Source organism: Gymnogyps californianus, chromosome 20 (assembly GCF_018139145.2).
Source record: "Gymnogyps californianus isolate 813 chromosome 20, ASM1813914v2, whole genome shotgun sequence".
Lineage (NCBI taxonomy): Eukaryota > Metazoa > Chordata > Aves > Accipitriformes > Cathartidae > Gymnogyps > Gymnogyps californianus.
Genome location: NC_059490.1, coordinates 3,317,575 through 3,341,059, shown reverse-complemented (window position 1 = coordinate 3,341,059; position 23,485 = coordinate 3,317,575). Strand labels below are relative to the sequence as shown.

Genomic DNA, 23,485 nt, shown 5'->3' with positions numbered 1-23,485 from the left:
GTAGAAAATCGTTGTGGCTGCTTAGGAAGATTTGGTGTCCCTCGTGCTGAACTCCTTCACCAGAGGTTATGCCTTTCCCGGCACAGGATCTGCAAAAAGGAACCACCCAAGTGCCGCAGGGCAAAATCTTCTGGTTTAGGTTAAGCTGGTGATGAAAGTGGGTGGTGGCTTTTTTTGGTCTGTTGAGTTTTTTGGAGTGTTTGGGGGGGGAGTTGTTGGGGGTTTGGGGGGTCTTCTTTGCTAGGCCACCGCAGAATGCTTCTGTCTCCTTTCCCACAATGTAAATAATGAGAGCAGGTACGTCCAGCTAAACACTGGCAAGGAACCACCGAGAGCCACAACATCTTGAATCACTCGGACCGTTTGTTCAGGGGATGCCGGTAGGCATTTGCAGATGGGCATTTTCTGCACAAAGCCCATGGCCTCAACGGCCAAAGTGCCTCCCGCAGGGTCCTTTCCTCAGAAAGGTCCTTCCTCAGAAGCAGGCAGCTCCTGAGCTTTATTCCCCAGTTTGATTTATCGCTATTTATTGCAACTAGGAGGAAGCTGAATGCTTTCAACTAAGCACGCTTCCGTTTCCTTTACAAATGAGATTTACTTGCAATCGTAGTGTTTGGTGGTTAGTCTTGGCCAACTCTAAACACAGTTAGCATTCTGAAAATACCATTAACAGTTTTATACACATCGTAACACTCCTGTAACACACAATAAACAAAATGTTGATATTTACAAAAAGGATAGTTTGATTTAAAACCCAGCTACTTTTAACAGCGGTTTTTTTGATTGGGAGCAAATTTTGAAACGCAACGTTCCCCTTCGAATGGAAAACTTTCTATCCACATTGACCACATTGAACCTAAATTCAAAGGAAGAGAATAGCGATGCCAGCCACAATTTGCCTGGTTACACCAAGGTAAACAGATCTCACAGATGGCATCCGTTATGCTGAGCACCTTTGTGAAAGTAATAACCTAACTTGCAGCAACAGGGAAATTATTTTGCTGCGAAGATGTGTATTACACCGAAAGCAGGCTTTCCGCTTGCGGGAGGCTGTTGCCTCCAGTGTTGGCTCTGGAGAGCCCGGGAGCAGCTCTGGGTGCTACACCCGGCTCATTTTTGCAGAAAGGGATCGAAGGTGGCGGGGCTGCCGAGCCACGGCCTCTGCCAGGGGCCAGCCGGGGCACAGCCGGCCGGGCGGCACCGCGCACCGGAGCCGCACCAGCGCGGGGTGGAAGCAGCCGCCGACTCCGACATGCGGAGCCGTTTTCGGGGCTCGGCGCCGCCGCCGCTCCTCCGACAACCGCGACGGGCCCTCAGCCACGAAAGGGCGAGCGGACACGGTGAGGCCCCGCGGGGCGGCCGGCGGCTCTCCTCGCTGCGCCGGGCCAGGACGCAGGGAAGGAGGGAGGGGAACGGCCCGGCGGCGGCAGAGCCCTCCCGGGGCAGGGGAGCGGGGCGGGTCGGAGGGAGGCCTCGGCGGCGCACGGCCATCTTCCGCCCAGGCCCCCGCCGCCCGCCCGAGCGCCCGGCGCCGCTCCGGCCTCGCTCCCCTGCTCGGCGCAGGGCTCCGGCCGCCCCTCCCCGCGCGGGGCACGCCGGGAGCCGCAGTCCGCCGCCCTCCCCGCGGCCCGGCCCGGCCCGGCCCGGCCGCCGCCGGCGGACTGCGGCTCCCGGCGGCCCCCGCGAGGGGCGCGCGTGCGCGGCCGGGGCTCCCCGAACAAAAAAAAAAACCTGCCCCCTCCCCTCCCCTCCCCCGGAGCGGCGCTGGGCTCAGCCCGAGACCGTGAGGGGAAAAAACGGGGCCGCGCCGCGCCCGGTGCCCCGCCAGCCGCTGACAGGCCGCGGGGAGGCCGCCTCCCGCCAGCGGGGCTCCGCCGCCCCCGGCCTTCTCCCGCAGCCCGGCCGGCGCCTCCTCGCCTCCAGCCAGCAGGACCGGGCTGTCCGCGCCCGGCGGCGGGTGAGTGGGAGGGCGGGATCGGGCCTCGCCGGTACGAGGCGGGGCGGGGGACGGGACCGTTATCCCGCGGATCCCTGAGGGGAGCACTCCCCCTCCCTCGGCCCGGAGCGCGGGAGGCGGGGGGGGGGGGGCGCTTTGGCGCGGTGGGGGCCGCATCCCCCCGGGCCCCAGGGGGAGCTCCTGCCGCCGCTCGGCGGGGCTGCGGAAGCGGCCGGGGGCCCGGCGGGGCGGCTGCTCGGGCCCCTCCGCGCCGTGCCCGCCGCTCTCTGCGCGGTCCTGCGGGGGGGGGTGTGTGTGGTGTGGGGGAGCGCGCCCCCTCCTCAGCGCCGCGCGCGCGGGGGGGGCGGGGCTCCGCGCCCTTCACCGCCCCCTCCCCCGGGACCCCGGCCGCTGAGAGGAGGGGGCGCTGCCACCGTGCCGCCGCCTCCCATTGGCTGGCGGGGCGGCGCGCACGTGCCGGAGCCCTGCGCGTGGCGGCGGCGATTGGGCGCGGGCGGGAAGGGGCGGGGCGGGGTATGCAAAGGAGCTGCCGTGGGACCCCGCCCCGAGGGGCCCCGGCCCCGGCCCGGCCCCGGCGGGAAGCGGCTCCTTCTCCTTCTCCCGCCGCGGAGCCGGGCTCCCCTCAGGGATGAGGGGGAGGGTGTGCATTTGGGACTGTGAGCGCGGGGTGAGGACCGAGCCCCTCCCCGGGACAGTACAGATGTGTGTAGGCCAGTGCCCAGGCACTGGGGAGGAAGTGCACAGGCAGCTCAGGTGAGGAGGACGTGCAGTTACATGTAGTAAGCAGAATGATTTTATTTATTTTTTTCTTAAAATCTAGACACCTCTAGACTTTTTTTTCCTTCTATATGCCAGGCGACTTAACTGTGAATTCAGTCTAACACTGCAGTTTCACCCTGCAGGTGGCAAATCTGCACTCTAGTCAGCTGTCAAGGGGAGCAGATTGCCAGGGGCAGAGCGTTAGGGCAGGAGAGCTCGGCAGGGAGACGCGGGAGCGTGCTTCTCCAGAGTGGTTGCTTGAGGCAGGGATTCAGCAAAGGTGGGTTTATGTGCAGCAACGTGGCCGGCAGCATAGAGTTGTTATGGAAGTCCGTCAACCTGATGTTTAAGGGAGGTCGACATAAAATCGTACACCTGTCTGGATGTGTAACATTACCTGCCTGTCTTGGATTCATGACAATGTTTTTAATCATCACAATGTTTTGGGTATCACCTGTTGTGTTTTCCAGTTCTTTATTTGCAGGCTTCTTTTGCCAAAGGTTTGGTGTGTAAGTTGCTTAAGAGAAACATCTGCACGGTGACTGTTTAATGAGTGCAGCCATCCCCTTGTAAGCTAATCCTGTAGCTGAGTTGTGGTCAGTGTGTACAAATCTTTGGGTTAATATCTCACAATAAGGAGCAACTTTTAGACTGTGTTTTTAAATATACCTAATATTTGTTTCTGCTTGTCTAACTTTAACTCTGCAGTTAAAATAGCAAAACCCTATAAAACATATTTAAAAAAAACGAACAAAAAGAAAGGCTTGTAAATTCATTAGGTAAATTAGATGGCATAAAAGTTTGTCCCCTATGCGGCCTGGTAAGAGGCTACCGGCAGCCCTTTGTCTTACCCATCAGGACATGAGAACCTTTTCATAGAAGTTTGGTTGAAAGTCGTGTTCCTCTGGAAAGACTGTGAATTTGTAATTTTTTGACAAGAAGTTGCTGACGCATTCGCAAACTCTTGCTGATGGAGTTGACTTTTATTTCTGGTCTCGGATCCTGGGTAGAGAGAGGCTTCTAATAGGATTGACATAAATGCTTTAATTCAAGGAAGAACACGTGTAATTGATTCCATAGAAATCGGTGTTCTGGTTCATTTGGTTAAGTACCATAATAGGAACAAGGGAGAGAGATGCAGAGGGAATTAAGTGACCAAATAGAGGGGACTGATTGCTGCTGAAGAGTGACGGGGTGATTGGTTTCACAGGTTTCCCAGGGGGTCCTGATGTGTGCAGTGGTGGGCAGCAGCACACCGGTGTGGACACCGGGCGGTTCACCGCATGAAGCTACCGTGCAAAGGTGTGCGCTTCAGATACCAGCTATACACTGATTGGGTGATTTTTTTTCAAGGTGTTAGAACATGAGTGGATGTTTAGTGTCGGGTTAGTGCTTTGTGGCAACCCCAGAGGAATTAAAGGGGTTTTGTTTGCCCTTAAATCAATTTAAGCCTTTTGTTTCCTATGACCATTGCAGTATGACATAGAAATCCAAAGAACCAGCTCGCACTAGCGAGGACAACAATTTCTCACTCTGGAAAATGTGCCAGCACCAATTTTGTTATAATTAAACAAATACTAATAGAGTTTAGACTAATTCACTTCTCAAATATTATGTGTAAGTGTTGATGGACACACAGAACTAAAGTAATTGTTTTTCAACGTGATCATCATGTTGACTAAGTAAATATAATTACACTGGTAAAGACAGAAATTATCAGATGGTCAGAACTGCTGTGATTAATATTTCATTCTGTTTACATGGTTTCACTGTAATTCACAAATGCCTAGGTGCTGCAGTAGGACACTGCGTACTTAAAAACTAAGTGAATTTTTCCACGAGTCTGTCTGGCTTTAATACAGAAATGGAGTTTTACACTAATGGTTTCTTAACTACCCAAACTGGGTAATATGTTCACTTTTATATAGTTGCCTTGTGAGGTATATAGTTAGATACTGCATTTTCATTTTACCTAAAATTTTGTGATTATATTGTGGTCTATATTGGAATCTTTAGAAATAGTGAAAATCAAATTTAAATATCTCTTTGCAAACATTATGCGGACTTATGAACGAGTGAAATCAGAGGTTCTTTTAAAATAACAGTTACTGGAATCGTGTTTTACTTTTTTAATGGTTCTTAAGAGTAGCAGAGGTAGTTGCCATCTAGGCTGACTTAAAAGTCATCATATGGTGCTGAGTATCATAAAAGTACCTAGAAAAATGGAAATTAATTATTACTGCTTTTAGGGGGGTCTCACAGCTGTGTAATGAACTGTGCCCCCCCCCCCCCCAGCAAAATGCTGCTGGTCTTGTGTGACTTTGTGCTGTCTCAGTGTGTGCTGCGCACCAGGTGTTTCCCCTCGGAGCTTTGTTTGTTGGGGGCCCTTGTTATCTCTCCCAACTGCCTTTGGTTGCTGACCTTCTGCTCGGCTGCCCTCGGAGAAAAAGAAAAAAAAAAGCTTAAATCAGTGAGCACTACAGTAGCGATTTGGGGCAGTGTGTTGGTTTACAGTGAGATCGTATTTCTGAGTGATGTGATTCTGCGAATCATTTCATTAATTAGAGTGGGACGTGGTGCTGTAAGTAGCGTTGCTGGTGTGTTTTGTTGGGGTAAGCCCTAATGTAAAACACTCAGCGCTGCGTCTTGTTGATTCTGCTGCTGCGAGTTAAATCCCTGCAGTGGGAGTTGGATTGAAATGGCGACAGCAAATGTCCCAGCTGCTGTGTTTAATGGGTCACTGTTGCTGTGCTTGTAATGGTGTTGAGTGTGAATGGCAAGAGCGTGCTTACCAGGGAACCTGCTCCTCGGGTGAAACCAGTGAGTGCTATGTCTGTATTCCTGGTGTCTCGGACTAGAAAGTGATATAGCTTAAGGTTAGGGAGATTAAACACACTTAATTTTTAGTGAGCGAAGGAGCAAGAAGGTTGACTGTAATCGTGATGTGCGCTTTTCCTGAATCAGCCGCTCTGCTGCTCCAGATAAGAGGCTGGGAAAAAAGGCAACAGAGATACTTCAGGGACTGTGTGTGGAGGGGAGAGGGGCAGAGCCTCCCTGGTATGTTAAGGCTTCTTCAGGGCTACTCTGCTGTCCTTGAGAGTTATTTTTATTCATTTTTAGTGGGGATTAATAGCCTGGGTTCAGTCTTAGCGAAGAGCTGACCGTGCATATGTACATGACACTGCTCTCTAGCTGATGAGTCCAGGTTTGTACCTCCAAGGGAGCCAACTTCTGTCTGGAGGAGCTGACAGTAAACCAGAAGACAGGAACGCAGATGGGTCTGAGTTGACTAGACGGTATCTCCATATTGTCTCTCCTTCCTGTTCCTAACATCAGGAAGCTTCACCCTCTTGTTTTTGGTGTAGGCTGTTAGCAGAGTAGGTGTAGGTGTAAGCAGAGTTTGGTGTAGGTGTAAGCAGAGTTAAACTCTGCCAGACTGGCCTCTGCCTCTCTGCTTTGGATTGAGCTGGCTCTGAACATCTGGAGCTGCTTTTGCTTAGTGTGGTCCAGCAGTGTTTGTGTTTCAGAACAGGCTGGTCCTCCACAGAGGTAACATGGATGTTGCTCATCTGAATTGATTCATAATCCAGATGCATCAGATGCAGATGGTGAAGAACTGGCAATGTTTTTGTGAAGGAACTCCCAGATCCTTTGCTTCTATTTCTCTTGGGCTATGGCTGGTGAAAATACTTCCTTTCAAAAAATAGTTGCATGTATCTGAAGGTAAGAGTGTCACACAGTCTTGAGCACCCTTGCTGTTAAGCTAGTTGTGTTTCTGCTACGTGTGAGCAGTCTAGTGGTTGGAAGGAGCTGAAAATTGTTGCTTATAGAGTATTTGTATAATTTGAAGATGATCAATGACATGTCATAACAAGGAAAATAGATCATCCTAAGGGGATTGCATAGGTCAGCTATGAACAGATGCTGTGGGGTGAAGGTGAGACTCTCCTAGCCCTGTGTGCGCTGCAGCTAGGGTGGATGTGTTACAGAAAATCAGAAAAACCGGTGGTGGTCGGTTTGCATCCCAACAGAGTTTCTATGCTAGGTTAGCTAAGAACCGTCAGACTTCACTTCCTCTGAAACATGGGATCACTGAACCAAATTGTAGGAAAAATAACACAGATTTTTAGCCAACATCTGTTTAAAAAGATTCATTTGCACTTAGCAGCTTGTGAGTATTAATTTGTACCGTTTGGAAAGAACCAACTTCTGTCCTTTGTCAGAAGGCCAATATTTGGGCAGAGTTAAATATGCTGAAATTGTGTCTTGGCCCAGAAGGCAAAGCAGCCAAGGGGTGAAAGCTGCAGCAGCCAAGAAGCAGTCTAGCTTCGTTAGATTTTTTTTTTTTTTAAATGGTATATTTTGTTATGTTCCTTCTTGTTCCAGCTTTGTAATGAAATGTGTGCTTTTTTACTCTGCTAGAGTAACTTTTTTTTCCCCAAATATCAAAAGTGGCCCATGGGGATCTAGCAGGAACTGGACTTCTTTCCCCTAGGGAGCAGCAAATCTTCAGTGGTGTGTAAGGATGAGCTCACACTAACTCGCATCCAGCTGTATTTTGGGGTTCTCGGGAGTTACGTTCTTTTTCATCAGTGTAGCAGGATTTGTTTTAGTGTTTGTAATGCTAGTTGAGGGGTTAGTGGAGAAAAGTATGCTTTGGCATCCGCAGCTACTTTTCTGGAGAGTAGCAGACAATGAATGGATGTATCATTTTTGGAATACCAGCTTGCATTACATCTGGTGAAGGGTAAAAACATGTTGCTACTGCTTATTAAGACTCTTCTCTAAGAAATGCATATTCCTTCATTTTTTTCCCCCTAATTTTCCATATGTATTCTTTATATGCTTAAATAACAGTTTTTCTTCATAAAGCTTAATTATATTTTTGTTTTTGCTTTTTGTGTGTCTGACAAGCAACTACTAGAGACAGTATCCGTTACTGGTGGGTTTATCAAGATTGGCGTGTCTGCCTCTGTATGAGTACAGGGAAGATGGAAAGTAACTGTATCTTGTGGTTTTGTTCTCTCTTGCCTTGAGTATTTCTATTTTTTGATTCTTAAAAGTAGAAGCTGGCAAGAAACATGTGGAGTGACATGCATGTTGGTTTGATTTGGCTTCCTGAAAAGCTACTGGTTTTGGTCTTTGGTTTTCTCCTTGTAAAAGGAAAACCCAGAGGGTTTTTTAGGTCTATATCGTGGTGACCTTCTCATCAGGCAGCATGCTGGTTTTGGCTGGGATAGAGTTAATTTTCTTCATAGTAGCTAGTATGAGGCTATGTTTTGGATTTGTGCTGGAAACAGTGTTGATAATACAGAGATGTTTTTGTTATTGCTGAGCAGTGCTTACACAGAGTCAAGGCCTTTTCTGCTTCTCACATCACCAGCGAGCAGGCTGGGGGTGCACAAGAAGCTGGGAGGGGACACAGCCGGGACATCTGACCCTGACTGACCAAAGGGATATTCCATACCATATGACGTCATGCTCAGCATATAAAGCTGGGGGAAGAAGAAGGAAGCGGGGGATGTTCGGAGTTACGGCATTTGTCTTCCCAAGTAACCATTACGCGTGATGGAGCCCTGCTTTCCTGGAGATGGCTGAACACCTGCCTGCCGACGGGAAGCAGTGAATGAATTTCTTGTTTTCCTTTGCTTGTGCGCACGGCTTTTGCTTTCTCTATTAAACTGTCTTTATCTCAACCCACGAGTTTTCTCACTTTTGCCCTTCCAATTCTGGCCTCCATCCCACCGGGGAGGAGCGAGCGAGTGGCTCTGTGGGGCTTAGTTGCTGGCCAGGGTTAAACCACAGGCAGGAATGGCTAAATGCTACATCCTCGGTACTCTACCAGTGTATTTTGTAAGGCTTTGTTCATTGTTACAAGCCTTTACTTGGGCAAAGGCTCATCTCGGCACAGTTAAACTGAAGGATTTATAGGTAATTATAACTAATATTAACTGATCTGGAAGTTCTTTTTTAGCAGTATGTGATTAAGATTAATAGATATATTGTAAGTGGTACTCTGGCAGCCAGCTTATAGTTGTTCAAAGGACGGTTTTTAAATTGGCCTTTTTGTGTAGCATGTTGGTAATGGGTAAGGTGTTACACTTTTTTCAAGGCTTTGCACTGGGGATTTACATTGGGCAGTGGTGTTGTCACACACTTTCTAAGGGCTGGATCTTGGAAAGGCAGCCAGGTTCATTAGATCTACTGAACCATAGCCTACTCTTTCTAGTAATAAACACTGTCCCAGTGGTATAGATAAAGACAGTGGAGAAAACTTGTTTGAAAGGGAAAAACTGGTGAAATGTGGGGGGAAAAAAAAAAATCTTTCACATGTGACTTGCTGTCAAGTAGGTAGGAAAAATACTCTTGTGCTGCCATGGTGCAACAGGATGTCTCTTGAACCTACATTAAACACTGATGTGGCACCATGCAAACTGGTTAAAGAATGGGTGTCCTAAAAATACAAGCCACTATGACTTTATACTTTGGAAAGACTCTTCCAAATGTTATTAGAAGAGTAGTCCAATGATAACCTAACCCAACTCCTGATCCAAATGCGATTCTGAGATACTGAGGCTGTGGCTTCACATGCAGCAGCAAGGTAGCTTAGGATGTGCTGTCCTCTCCGTTGAGCCAGGACGGCTGTTTGTGGGGCTGTGCGGTGAATCAAACTGGGACCCCGTCCAGTGGAGCGCTGCTTCTCCCTGTTCCCTGGACAAGCTCCCTGACTTGATTCACTGTGTGCCTGTGGATCAGAAACCACCCTCCAGGGATGGGAGCAATTCTGCATGGGGGAGACAGCCTGAGCTGGCACTTCTCTTATGTGCTTGTGCATCCACAGCCTTCAAATGATCGCTAGAATTTCCTTCGTCTGTTTTCTGGACAAGATACCTCTGCAAAATAGAAAATAAGTTTACTCTTGCTTTTACACAGCGTGATTTTTCACCTAGAATGGGGTAGGTGTGTATGTTTGTGCCACGGCTAGCTTGGGAGGTGTTGAACTGATGCAGAACAACTGCATCAGACAGTGAGTAGAGATATGGGAGAAAGGGGAAATGTGTAGTTATGTTCTATTTAATCTTTAATATTGGATTGGTAAGATATCGTTTTAAAAAGTCTAAAAGCTGTCATGTTTAAAATCACTGTCAGCATCCCAACCCTAAATGAGTTCCAAAGATGAGCTTGAGAAGTCTGTTAGGTATCAAAAATCATGGCTCAGTGAAGACTGATTTATTTAAGTCACATGATAATCTCCCTTTTCCCTCTGATATTCCACAAGCAATAAGTAAGATGCCCCTCTTCCTCTGAAGAATAACCCCATCAGCCTCTGCCTCCCCATCCCCAGCTGACCCTCTCTTAGGTCACTGAAGTAATCAACATCGTTCGACAGTTGTTATTCCTTTATATTCACTTTTGAAGTTTCGCTCCTTTTCCAGACCTGATGAAGGACCTCTTTGCCTATTCTTCAGTGTAGCAGGTGCCGATGTTCAAACCTCTCATTACCTGCATCCTTAAACGGCTGCTGACTATGCCACTGCCAGTTCATCCATAACGCAATTTTAAAGCTGTTTAAACCTTGCCGGCCTGTGTCTGGAGAGCCAGAAGGCTGCTGGATGTCTGTTGTGAGCTTGCAGTGTTGCTAGCTTTTTTTTTTTCCTCCTCTCCAATTTGTAGTCTGAAGTGCTCTAAGCCCTATCAAAAGAACAACAGAGTGCCATTTTTTCCAATGTAAGCATGTATTATCTCATGCAATGGTTATTTATGCTGCCCTGACTTGACTGCACATCTAATAGGATACACGTCACCTTTGAAAACTTGAGCCACGTGTGTCCAGGTTCTACAGGAGCAGCAAGCTATCTCATTGAGCTGTTGTGAAATGTCTCAATCTGAGCTATCTTGACTTTTGAGGTGATTTTTCTCAAGACTTACACATGGAGTTGTAACAGCTAAATCTCTACCACTTCTGTCCTCCTCCAGGCATGTCAGGTTATTGCTTTAGATACCTGTAAACATCACAAGTTGCAACACTGTAATAGAAAAATGTGCTCTTAGCAGCTGCTGAAACTTCATTCTCAATATATTCATTCTTGTATAGACAATTCTACCAGCAGAAGCATAAACCAGTCCTGATTATTACTTATTTCTCAAATAAGTTGAAAGTCTCTTGAATGACATACAGAAAATAGGTTTAAATCTCTTTTTTGTGTCACTGCTGAAATTTTTTTAATTTTAGCAACTTAAATGGGACTGCTTAGCTTTGGAGTTAATCCTACAACTGAAGAATATGCAACTAAAAATGTCACGTTCTGGTTACTGATACTGTAGTCTCTGAGGCCGTGATTTTGGGGCAGGGTGGTGGTGGTTTGTTTTGAGCTAGGCCATGATAATTACAGGAGGGATTGTTCTAATACTTGTGTCATAACTGTGATTTGCCATTTCTTTTCTGTACATTAATGCCAGTGGTTTTTTGCTGCGTTTATCTAGACTGCTGGAGTTGCAAACTTGCTTAGAAAGAAAAATCGCTGTAAATTCAGCTAATCAATTAATATGCGTCTTTCTAGGCACAAAGGGTTTGTGGTCTAGTCATGGCACAACATTTTAACTTTTGAACGTTGAGCTCCAGCTTTGGATAAAACAGCAGGAAGCACGAAAGAGTAGAAGAGCAAGCACTTCCTCCTGTTAATTCACCTGTATATTTGCTTGCTTGTGTGTGTGTGTGGTGGGGTGTGTTCTGGGTTTTTGAATTTTTTTTTTTTCTTTGCTTGCGTAAGAGAGGTTTTTGTCTTCTTGCACTGTTGTGTGTATCTGAACAGGTTTTTTAATTTCATTTTATAGGAGGAAAATGGCCCAAACTACCGCACCAGCAACGTCCATCCATGATGAGGACTCCTCTGAAAGCAGAATGGTGGTTACATTCCTCATGTCAGCACTTGAGTCAATGGTTAGTAGAGAAGTTAAGCAGCTACGTCATAACTTGGTCTTGGCATGTGCAGGATTACACCAATATATTGCTTCCCGCTGGGGAGCAGGGAAGGTGTAATGTTATATCTTTACCTTACTGTGTGCTGTCCAACCAGCTGTAACTCTGTCTCTTTACTTGTGGAAAATCGTGCTAACAGTCTTCTTAACAGTCATCTTGTTTCTTGTTGTGGTGTGGTTGTTTTAAAAATTATTTTGTCAAATAAACAAATGGGAAATATTTCTTGACTGCTTGGGTAGAGCGTGGTTGAAAGGCAAGAGTATGTTCTGGTCTTTGTCATCTCTAATGTAGAGTGAATAAATGGCCTTGAGGCTAATGCCTTGTCCTCAGCTGCTGTACCAGACTTGTTCAGAAAATACTTTTTTTTAAGTTGGCATATCACCTGTTTTGTAGAAGTTATTTAATCATTGTGTGGTGTAAGGTTGGCCAGGGCTGTGAGTGGAAATGCCTGTCCCGTTTCCTTAAAGTTGAGGCACTGTTGAGGATTTGGTTCTTTAAAATTGTTTTCTTAAATGATAAGCAAGAGCAGAAATTTTCTTTTTAGCAATGAAACTTTGAATGGGATGGTTGTAAGATAATTGATTGCAAGCCTTTTCTCCCTATGGGTCTATTCAGTTCCTAAAGGCTTTGTGTCACTTTTTCCTCTCATGCTGCAGTTGTTGGTGTCTTTATAGGTTGCAGCAAACTCTGATCTGAGTTCCTAGGAGAAATTGACTTTTTGTGATCACTTCTTGATGATCTCACTAATTTTCTTAGCACCTTTGCTCTCTCCTTGCGCCGCAGGCTTCCTGCCTTACTACTTTGCCAGAAATTTCTGCCAGCAGAACACACGTAGGTAGGTGTTCACAGGGAAGGTGCAATCCTTCCGCTCTAGGAATTCACCTGAGCCTGAGCACAGCAGGCAGGACAAGGCAGACTGCAGGCAGCCTTCCTGCTTGCAACCACACCTTTCTGAACAGAACATGATGTGTGATAAGTGTGCTGTGAATGAACAAAACTCCTATACGCTCTGTTGAAAGTTGGAGTCAGAGATTCAATATGATTATCTAACAGGGAAGTGATAATTTCACATGGATTGATGTCATAAATCATTTTAATTAAAAACAGTGCAATCTCTGAGTCTAGACAAGGCCTTAATTTCACTAATGCATCTACAATGCTTTTAAGATTCCTGATGAAAAGCACTCCAGATGTATAAATTATTCTTTGCTAATGGCTGGTGTTATGTTACTTGCAGTACCTTCTGAAGGGTGGATGCTGGCAGCAGAAGTAATAACTGTTTTACATGATACCACATACATTTCTATTAACTGTACTCTTAACTCTGGTAATAAAAGCTTTTTGTTTTTCTTTTTATAGTGTAAAGAACTTGCCAAGTCCAAGGCAGAAGTTGCCTGTATTGCTGTATATGAAACAGATGTGTTTGTAGTTGGAACTGAGAGAGGAAGAGCCTTTGTCAATTCTAGGAAAGATTTTCAGAAGGATTTTGTTAAATACTGTAAGTTTCAATGTTGTATTTTTATATTTCACAAGCTGCTTAACCTGTATTGCATAATACTAATAACTTTGGGGAGCTAAGTTCTGTATATCATGGCTACATGCTATAATTACGTTGGCTATGGCAAAACCAGCTGTTTAAGAACATAAAAATGATCAGTAACAGTGGTCTTGTTTGGAGTGTTATTTTAACTGTGGCTGGAAATGTTCTTTTTTTCTTAGATAATGTGACAAACTAGTACAATAAGAAGTATTATACTGTCCACCCTCACAACAGATCCTGCATTTCCTAGTGCATGTTAATTTTTCTTTGTATCCCCTCCTCCAAGTCTGTTTTCCACTCGTGAAGGCTGGGCGGGACATTGAACAGGTAGTGGACTACTTCTGTCAGCTCAGGTGGTCCTGGTTCTTCAGATCACTTCATGCCTTACTAAAGCAGATGCACATTTCTGACAAGATATTAGTTTTTTATGTAGCTTTTTTATATCACTGTTATTTAGTAGACAGAAATATAGATCTATACCATAATGACTTAAAATTACATCTGCATTACTTTTGTACTCCTTTAAGTACATCTAGGGTGTGTTTTTTGTTTAATTTCATTTTTATAGTAAAACAGTGGAACTTTTGTGTTCATAAAACATGATCCGTTGAGTACAGGACAGTATTTTTAGGAGTTAGGTTTCAAAGGTTCAGTGACTTTGGGGGATCATTGACGTGCTCGTTTAGGAAAGTGTTGTTGATGGACACTGCTTAATCAATAACGAAATGTACATTTACCTGCCTAGGGAAAGGGAGAAGATGCAGGTCAAGAGCAGGGTATGAGAGAAGAATCGGTCTCTGGGGGAGTTTAAAAGCAACAGCTGTAAAATGTTATGGGTTGACTAATTAAATACTGCTTGGAAAGCAACTATGTTTAATCTGTAACAGAAACATTTGCTCCTAAAAATGCTTTTGCTGCTAGCTAAAATTCTCCTGGAGGTTTTGTCTCAAGGTCATTTGTTGCTGGTGGGGCTGTGGATTTTTGCCACTGTCCTATTCACTTGGACAGTGACTTTTTGTGCGCATAGATATATTTACTCTAAGGAAAGTCACCACAATGTTGCATTGTAACAGATAACTGATATCAAAATGCAGAATTATGACCTCACTGAGGAATCAAGTATAAGATGAATCAATTCCTTTTTTATTTTTTACAGGGCAGTGTTCTGATACTGGTATTTATGAAAACTGTTAGCTGAATAATGGGGAGGAGTTCAGTTTTTCACCTGATTTCTTTTTTTGTTGTTCCTTAAAGAGCTTCCCTGAGATCCTAGATACTTTGTTTTATTGCCAGTACAGTGGTATCATGGGCCCTGATGTACTGGAGACTTTGTATACTGGGCACATCTCTTGGTAGGGAGTCTGAAATAACTAGGATTTGATGTTTGATCTCCCTGGCTAGATCTGCATTTCTGGTTCTGTACCATGGGAAGCACTGGCTTCACATCCATGCTTGTGTTCAACTGTATCGTGGTTTCAACTGTAGACGTGGTTTCTATAGATATGTGCATGTGTTTAAATCTTACTTTAGTTCTGATAATCCTGATCCTTTGCTTTATTCCAATTACAAGATACTCGTTCTTGGGCAGCGTTTTTGTACTGTCAGGCCGATGAGATTAAACAATAGCCACTTTGAAAACAGTGTTTTCGTTATGCTTCTTGTGGAACATCATGGTGTAGTTCTGTGTGAGTAAAGCCAGCTAACCTCAGTCATTGATTTCATGGTTTCACTAAGTGCATATTCCTCATACTTTCTGGGGAGTTTTGATGCTGGAGGTAGTTTTCTCCTGTTGCTGACAAAGATGTTGATAATTCCAGAAGACTTAACCTCAGAACACCAGTTTTTAGGAGTAATAGCATTACATGTTCCTGGCAATGCTGATTCCATCACTGCCTTTGGTAACTTTGAAGTCTTAATGAAGTTTATAGTGTAATATCTTTTGATCTGAAACTTAGAACTGTGGCGGCAACAGTTCCTTTCCCCTCGCACCTTGTTTCTTCAGTTAAACATGAAAGCTAGCCATAGACAACGCTAGTTGCAATTTTAGTAGGTGTTTTGGAGAAATCCAGGAAGGCCTTAGTTCTGTGTGTTTTTAATAAGTTAAAGTTGGGCCCTTTTTGTTCCTTTATGATTAATTAAGGCTTCCAGGAGATTCTTACATTGCTGTTAGAATTAAACCTTCAAAAATTCAGCTGTGATGTCTGTCCCTGGAACACGTGGTGCTGACAATATTCAGAATTAGCTCTCCACTTGTGTGGGTCTCTTCATTTTTCTTTAAGTATGGAAACAGAAGTGTAGTTACTAAGCATTCCTCTGGTTATGTCTGTGTATTGGGTCTGACTGAGATGGAGTTAATTTTCCCCATAGCAGCTCTTACAGTGCTGTGCTCTGTATTGGTAGCTAGAAGGGTGTTGATAACACACCGGTGTTTTGGCTACTGCTGAGCAGTGCTTGCACAGCATCAAGGCTGTCTCTCCAACATTCCCCCCCTCACCAGTAGGCTGGGGGTGGGCAAGGTCTTGAGAGGGGACACAGCCAGGACAGCTGACCCAAACTGACCAAAGGGATATTCCGTACCATATGACGTCTGCTCAGAAATAAAAGCTAGGAGAAGGAGGAGGAAGTGGGGGGGCATTCGTTATTTATGTTTGTCTTCCGGAGCAACCGCTACGTGTACTGAAGCCCTGCTTCCTGGGAAGTGGCCAGACATGACCTGCTGATGGGAAGTAGAGAATAAAATCTTTTATTTTTCTTTGCTTTCGCACGTGACCTTTGCTTTTGCTTTATTAAACTGTCCTTATCTCGACCTACGAGCCTTTCGTTCTATTTTCTCTCCCCTGTCCAGCTGAGGAGGGGGAATGATAGAGCGGCTTTGGTGGGCACCTGGAATACAGCTGGGTCAACCCACCACAGTCTGATGTTGTGACAAGCCAGCATGTGTCTCCAGTCTTTACTTCCACTTTTCCCACAGCTCCTTTGTATAGTTTGAGTAAATATGAAGAGTTTTCAGAATTTGGAGGGCTCAGGCTTCAAACCCGCTGCTCATTTTTAGTAATGAGTGTAATTTAGCGGGCTAAATTGATGAAATGTATATATGAGTTTTACGAAGGAAGTAGCATGTACACTTTCTAGCAGTATAGGACTGATACAAGTAACTGGTTCAGTGAAAGCAGCGCTGGAGTTTGGTTTCCTGTGGCTTTCATTCATAATGACTTTCACCCACATGGGTTCCCTAATGCCTGGCTGCAGGGGAAGGAGGAGCCCTGTGCATCTCTCATGTACCTTGTTACCTTAAGAAAATGCGTTAGAAACAAATTATAGCAATGCTTTTTTTAATGTTAGTATGGGTTGTGTAGGGAGGGTTGAAGAGCCAGTCAACGGGCATTAATTATTTAAAATTGGGTCAGATAATATATTTGTCTGAACTGTGGTTAATTAAGATGCTGTAAGCCCTATGTTACAGTGAAATGGTATGTTTCAGTCAATGTAGAACTGCATGTGCTTGTACACATAATATGTAACTTAGGTAACCTGCAGTGTCAGTTATTCTAAGGTTGTGTAAGTTTGTATTGTACATAAAAAACGTATATTCTTCGAGTGCCTGCTCACATTCGGAATATGAACAAGCATGGATACTTGTGCAGTGTGAGCAATCAAGATCATACACGTCTTGCCCTACCAGTACCTCTCTGTTTTAGTTGCTGTTCCCTGCTGAAGTGTATTGTGTGGTTCTCAGTTCCTCTTGGATGGCCTCAGCAAGATGAAGTGCCTCCTTGCTCTCTGGATTGCTGTGGAGTTGTGGGTTATCAGCCAATCTGAACAGGAGACTTATTCCTGAGGTGCCTCAAGAATGCTGTTCCCTTCATGTATTCGTCTTTGTCATCTTGGCAGTTTCCCTTGAGGTTTGGTCAAGGTTTGGTATCAGCTTTGTGGAATTCATTCTCATTTGAAAGGAGCTGGAGGTGGTTTATAAAACAAAGAAAAAAACCAGAAGAGACCTCATCATGCCCAGGTTGTATTTGCCTGTCAGAAGTGAACTTTCAGAAGAGTTTCCTGACTCAAACACCCTTTTGGTCATCTGCTCTGGACTTTGAAAGAGATTTGCCCAGTACTGTGTGTTCCATCCCATCTGCCAAGGAGCTGATTGTTCTCCAAGAATCCCAGTTGCCTCTGCTAGCATTTCCACTGGTACTGGCTGTTGCACCATCGGTATGTAGGTCGCACGGAAGCGTAATCCTGCTAGTTCTGCAACTTTCTGTCAGCTCTCCCAGTCATGCTGCTTTTTCCTTCTTTGGTGCCAGGGCTCTGGGCTCACTTGCCTGAGGTGGAGCCATCTTGCATCTGTAGATGGTGCATCTTGGATGATAGGTCCTTAGGAGCCTTTGTTTTCCTTCTGGTGGCGTCAGGTTTCCACGCTGATCTTAACAATGCATCTGGTATGGGCTGGAGTTTGGCTGCAAGTCCTGCTAGAGACTTTGGCCCAACATCTTTCATTCTTCTTACCTATACCTCCATGTCCATCCAGCCACAGGTTGCAACAACTCCTTGTAGCTTCAAGAATGCTCAGAACCCGAGTGTTTTTAATGGGCACAGCTGTTCCTCCTGCTCGTGATGAATGAATGGCACACGATGCTCCAAAGACCTTATGGGAAAGATTGCTCAGCTTTGGCTCCTCAGTATCTTTGGTATGTGGATTACTGTTCCCTTTTGGAGATCCTCAATCATCTGCAGGCAAGTAAAACGACTTTTCCCATAAACTAGGCTACTGTGGACTTGCTTGAAGATCTGCAGCTAGGCTTCTGTCTCATTGAATCCTTCTGGCCTTTGAGCAAATAGAAGTGTCAGGTTTTCTGGGGAATTCTTCTGACGTTGTGCTCCCTTATCATAGAATCATAGAATGGTTTGGGTTGGAAGGGACCTTAAAGATCATCTAGTTCCAACCCCCCTGCCACGGGCAGGGACACCTTCCACTACACCAGGTTGATCAAAGCCTCATCCAACCTGGCCTTGAACACTTCTAGGGATGGGGTGTCTACAGCCTCTCTGGGCAACCTGTTCCAGTGCCTCACCGCCCTCACAGTGAAGAACTTCTTCCTTACATCTCCTCTAAATCTACCTTCTTGCAGTTTAAAGCCATCACCGCTCGTCCTGTCACTACAGGCCCTTGTAAAAAGTCCCTCTCTGGCTTTCCTGTAGGCCCCCTTTAGGTCCTGGAAGGCTGCTATAAGGTCTCCCCAGAGCCTTCTCTTCTCCAGGCTGAACAACCCCAACTCTCCCAGCCTGTCTTCATAGGGGAGGTGCACCAGCCCTCTGATCATCTTCATGGCCCTCCTCTGGACTTGCTCCAACAGGTCCATGTCCTTCTTATGTTGGGGGCCCCAGAGCTGAACGCAGTACTCTGGGGGGGTCTCAGGAGAGTGGAGTACACTCGACAAAGAGTCTCTTTGACACTGTAACTAATGTAATGCTTCAGTTTAGAGGGGAGTGGAAAAAGCAAACAAAACCAGAAACCTGAACGGCTAGATCTTACTGGTTTAAAAAACAAAACAAATTCAAAACTGGCAAGTCTCTAACTGGATTGGCAACTGTTGGACTACTTTGGCCTGCTGTAGTTTCCGTCTGAATACCTGAAATTGGCATTTCTGGGCCTGTAGTAGCTTGTCACTATAGTCTAGAGAGAATTAAGCATCTCTGGCTGAAGTTATACCATGTCTAGGGTCCTGCTATGGTAGATGCTGGCTTCCTACTCCATAGCTGTAATTATAGGTATGCAGTGACTGTCCTCACTTCAGGTTTTGGCTTCCACAGAAGCTGCTGTTCACTGTGCCAGGATCTCTTCTCTGTGGAGAATGAGCTTTTTAGCTTGTATCTAAGAAGGTTTCAAATGCACAAAAAGACTGTAGAGCAATCCTTTGGTCTTTAAGGATGTGCAAATGGGATTCTGAGTAGTCTGTACATCACACCTACACTGGAGAGCGTCAGTCTACTTCATCCCTGGCTGTTCGTCTCTGTAGGCTGGAGGATGCCTGTGTGGGATTAAAGCAAATCTGTTACTGCCTAGACCTTGTTTTCCAGGTAGCATCTTCCCAGCTATGCCAAAGAGCTACAACTCACTTCTGTCTTTGCTTTCTGTGTTCCCTTCAGTGGCAGAATTTTGATCTGTTTCTAGGGATTCTCCTCATGAAATCTTACTCTTGTTGTTCTCTGAGTGACAGAAATAGTTTTTTCCTTGCATTAAACATTAATGTTTAAACTATGACTGCACAGGACAAAGCTACTCAGATGTTCCAAGAGGCTGTTTTGCATCTCTAGCTGTGATACCGCAGCACAGCAAAAGTGCTGTCAGTGAACATAGTGTGCTCCACGTGGGGACTGGGGCTGTTCGATGGTATCACATACACCGTGCTGAGATCCTGGACAGCTGGAAGGCAGTCTGAACGTTCTGGATACGCTTTCATCAGAAGTGATGGCTTTGCTCACCTCAGGAGATCTTGCCATCAGTGAATATGAGCCCTGGCTGGAGTCATCCCCTATGGAAAAGTGCATATGGACACTACAGCCCTAAAGTCCAACTGTTTGAAGGCAGCAGCTTCCTTTCTTTGTTTGCCTATCATTATCTGTCTTACGCTGTTCCTTACTGACAAGAGGTACATGCACTCCAAATTGCCTAATACGTTTTTTTCCAAACTAGAAGTATTTTGTGAAATAAAATAGTCAATACTTCTCTTGCGATTGAAGTTTAAAAAAAAGTTAATATTCTCCATTGCATCACCACAGGTGCAATTAGTTCTAATATTAGCAATACTAAAAGCCATGCTAGCAACAGGGCCAGATCTACCAAGCAACTTAGGTACCTAAAAATCTAGAACAAAGCTTCTGAAAAGCTCCATGACATCTACCTGTGGGCATCTAAATAGCTTGTAAATCAGTATTTTTGTCTTGAACTGTGTTCTCTTTGTAGGTGATGATATCTAAAAAGCATGGTATAGAAATACATGACTTCAGTATTTTTTTAACCAAAGCTCAGTAAAGTGTATAGCATATTGGTATAAAGTTTAACATACTGAAGCTCTGATTGGCACGTCTTGCTGCTTTCTTTCATTTTTCTAATGGATGAAGCTATTTACATGTTTGATCCTGTCTGTGTGTCATCTATGTATTTTCACTATAAGCAATGCTGAACAGACTGTGATATTGCAGGCCTGAGAGCATCATCCACAGATCTTGTGTTTAGAAGATGATAGGTGGGAGTCAAGCTACAGTAGTGTGAATATTTTTATTAACTCAGTAGCTCTGGGTTAGTTTTAGACTTGTGCTTAAAAATGTCTTTGATTAAATCTGCAGAGATAGCCCCTGACACTGCAGCTTACTAGTTAGTGTGTGTACTGTACTGCTAGTCTGGACATAGTCCTTTTATGGTACTTTATTTGGATGCTCCAGTAATGATGTAAATAAAGTATTAATAAAGTTGATTTGCTTCTTCCTTACTATTGTGATTACCTCTGATTATATTCTGTATATCTTACTTGTCATGCCTGTAGTAGTTCAGAAGCAGCATCTAAATGGGATGTTTAGCTTTTCAGCTCTAAAGCAGAATGTCTCAGACTTGAAATTGAGCACAGACTGAATCTCCTGATCTGTATGGAAGCAGCCTAATACCTTTTCAGTATTACTCTAATAACAGAGGTTATTAGTGGGTCTAACTGCTAGTGATCGCGTTGTTTGTCCTCGTTATAATATCTAAAGGACAATCTTCATAATCATCTTTGGCTCTGATTATGTGCTACGGTATTATAGTGAAAATACCATTCTGTAACTAGCTGACATCTTTTTATGTTGCTCAGAGGCTAATCCCTTGACACTAATGCAGCTAGTTTAAAAATACCAGTTCTTTTTGTTGATGATGTGCCAGTGTGGAAACTGGTTTCCCACAGTCATTTTCTTTGGCCCTAAACTATTCTGTGGCCAGCTGAGACTTCTGTGGCTTTTGCTGCTCCTGAAGCTACAGAATATTTTGGAAGAGAAAGGAGTCATTAAATCATAGACATAAATAGTAAATGAAAGAAAAACAATAAGAGCCAGGCGGAGGATTAGTCCTGACAAAACACTCATGGAGTTGCATGTATGCCATCACTAATCTGTTACCTATTGTAAATGCAAATGGAGGGCTGTATCTGTGATTCTTGCTTTAGCTTTGGTCTTCCAGTGCACTTCAAAATGGGTAAGCTTTACAAAACGCGTAGCAGGAAAAAAGGATGTTGGAATAGTTGTTTTTTAAAGCTGTGAATGTCAGGATGCTTTCCTATTGCAAAGCCAGAGCTGTTTTACACCTCTGTAACTCTCAACCTCTTTTTTCATGCCAGATTTCCTTCCAGCTATTTGGGAGTGGCCTTTTTAAAACAACCTCTGCTAAATGCCTATTCTGTTTGAGTATCTGCTGGAACAGGCTCTTCCCAGTCACTTTTAATGGTAACTTACTCAGCTGTGGCTCTTGGTTGTGTTCCTGAGTTTTCACCTCCCTTTTTGCAGTAGATGACTTGGAATAACTTGCACTTCTCCAAATTGCAAGACCAGAAGAGATACATGGCTGCTCCTGGCCACACTGACTGTAGCCCATCACCATTTCCCAAACCAATTGTGCTGGCAAACATGATGTCTTTATTCCTACCATGTCTGTCACTTGGGAGTTAAGACCTTGCATCCCTGCTAGTGGAAGGGATCACGTGAGTGTTCCCTTGTCCATTTTACATTATGTGAGCCAGGTTGCATCATGCCTGTTTAGTGATGTGTTAATGCTAACCTGGCTGGCTCTGCCTGGGGTTAATTAGGGAACAGTTTCATAATCTTTTTTGCTTGGGAGAGTTGTGGGCATGGTAACTGCTGGCTTCCTCTTGTGTATCTCCTTTCCTGTTCTGCAGCTCTCTGCGCAAGATGATCTTCTGCATTTTTTGTGCCCAGGCCTCTGTATGACTGTAAAACCTTAGCACTGTGAGTTAGTTCTGAGAGTCCCCATCCCCCTAGGATGCTACAAAGATGTCTGGAGTGGCCTAATTGCTAAAGCTTATGGGATATCTTTGTTTAATAAAAAGCATGAAGCTTCAGATGTTCCTGCCAGCAAGCTAGGACACTTTGCTACATACATTGTGACTGCCTCCAGCACTCTGGGCTTCTACTTTCCCGGTCTCTTAAAGTATTTACATCGTACTCTGTTTATTGGAAGCACCAGTTCATATTTTGCATCTGTTTCTGCCCCACCCCTAGTTTTTGGGGGAGTTTTTCTGTTGCGGTTGTAACTGCTTGATAAATTAACTGAACTGTGTTCATTCTTGGAATCCCCAAGAGCTTTTTTGATTTAAGATTTCAGTTTCAATCACTTTCTATTTTGTATTTGCAGAATGTAGCTATGAGCTAAAGCATCTACCCTTAAAGACTTGATCAGTTTATTCCTAATAAATCACGTGCTTAGGAATTAGTTTAAAGATAACATTCCTAGCACTCACCAAACAGTTGCAGTTACAAGTAATAAAAATAAAATCCAAAGCAGTCATCCCCGTCTTTCTTACTGTAAGAGCTGCTTTTTTTTTGCCATTGCTGTCTCCATTTGAGCTCACTTAAATGGTTCAGCTTACAGTCCCCTTCTGCCTAACCTTTTGAAATGCAAATAATGTAGTTTTTGAGCTGTCCCATGCTGCATATTTCTCAAGTATTAATGTGTGTTCATTAGCTGAATTCTGCACTGATAGCCTAGATCTTCGTGAAAGACATGGAAATAATTCTCCTATCTCCATCTCCTTGTGGCCTGCTATACTTTTTCTTTTCTTTTCTACTACTGTTCTCCTTCCCTTCTTTTTTCCCCAACTTCCCAGACTGGTAAAAGGGCTTTACCTGAAGTGGGTGATGGCCAGCCCTGGCTAGCCATGCATTTTTTGATGGTCTCCTTTGCAAGCCCTTTCTCATGGTATTAGGGGTGAATTAATCTGGTTTTCTTAAGTTTCACATTGCTGGCAATTTCCCTTGTTTTACAAGTCAGTTTACCCCTTTTCCCAAGTTCTCAAAATGAAAAGAAAAATGCATTTTCAAAACTTCTGTTACATAGTTAGACACAAGTTATTTTTAAAGACTTTTGTAAGATCACTTTCTGCCTCCCTTCCTCAGAGGTGCTTCCTTTGCTTCCATCGTCTGCCTCTCTGGCTCCATAGATGTGTCAGGAACAGAGACTCTTGCAGGTCGTGCACCAGTCCCGAGGCCT

At 44.7% G+C, this 23,485-nt stretch overlaps 1 protein-coding gene across 4 annotated transcripts in view; it reads left to right on the top strand.

Annotated features, from left to right (window-relative positions):
• The first annotated feature begins 1,829 nt into the window (after positions 1–1,829).
• GTF2I (general transcription factor IIi) overlaps positions 1,830–23,485 on the top strand; it is a 78,325-nt gene continuing 56,669 nt past the window's right edge. For 3 of the 4 annotated variants that reach the window (XM_050908689.1, XM_050908690.1, XM_050908688.1), the window contains exons 1-3: positions 2,654–2,710; positions 11,552–11,657; positions 13,056–13,194. In XM_050908689.1, coding sequence (XP_050764646.1) covers positions 2,658–2,710; positions 11,552–11,657; positions 13,056–13,194 — 298 coding nt within the window. In that variant the 5' untranslated portion in view covers positions 2,654–2,657. Of the gene's footprint in view, positions 1,958–2,653; positions 2,711–11,551; positions 11,658–13,055; positions 13,195–23,485 lie in introns of those variants that run through there. The other variant, XM_050908691.1, reaches the window with a different exon arrangement.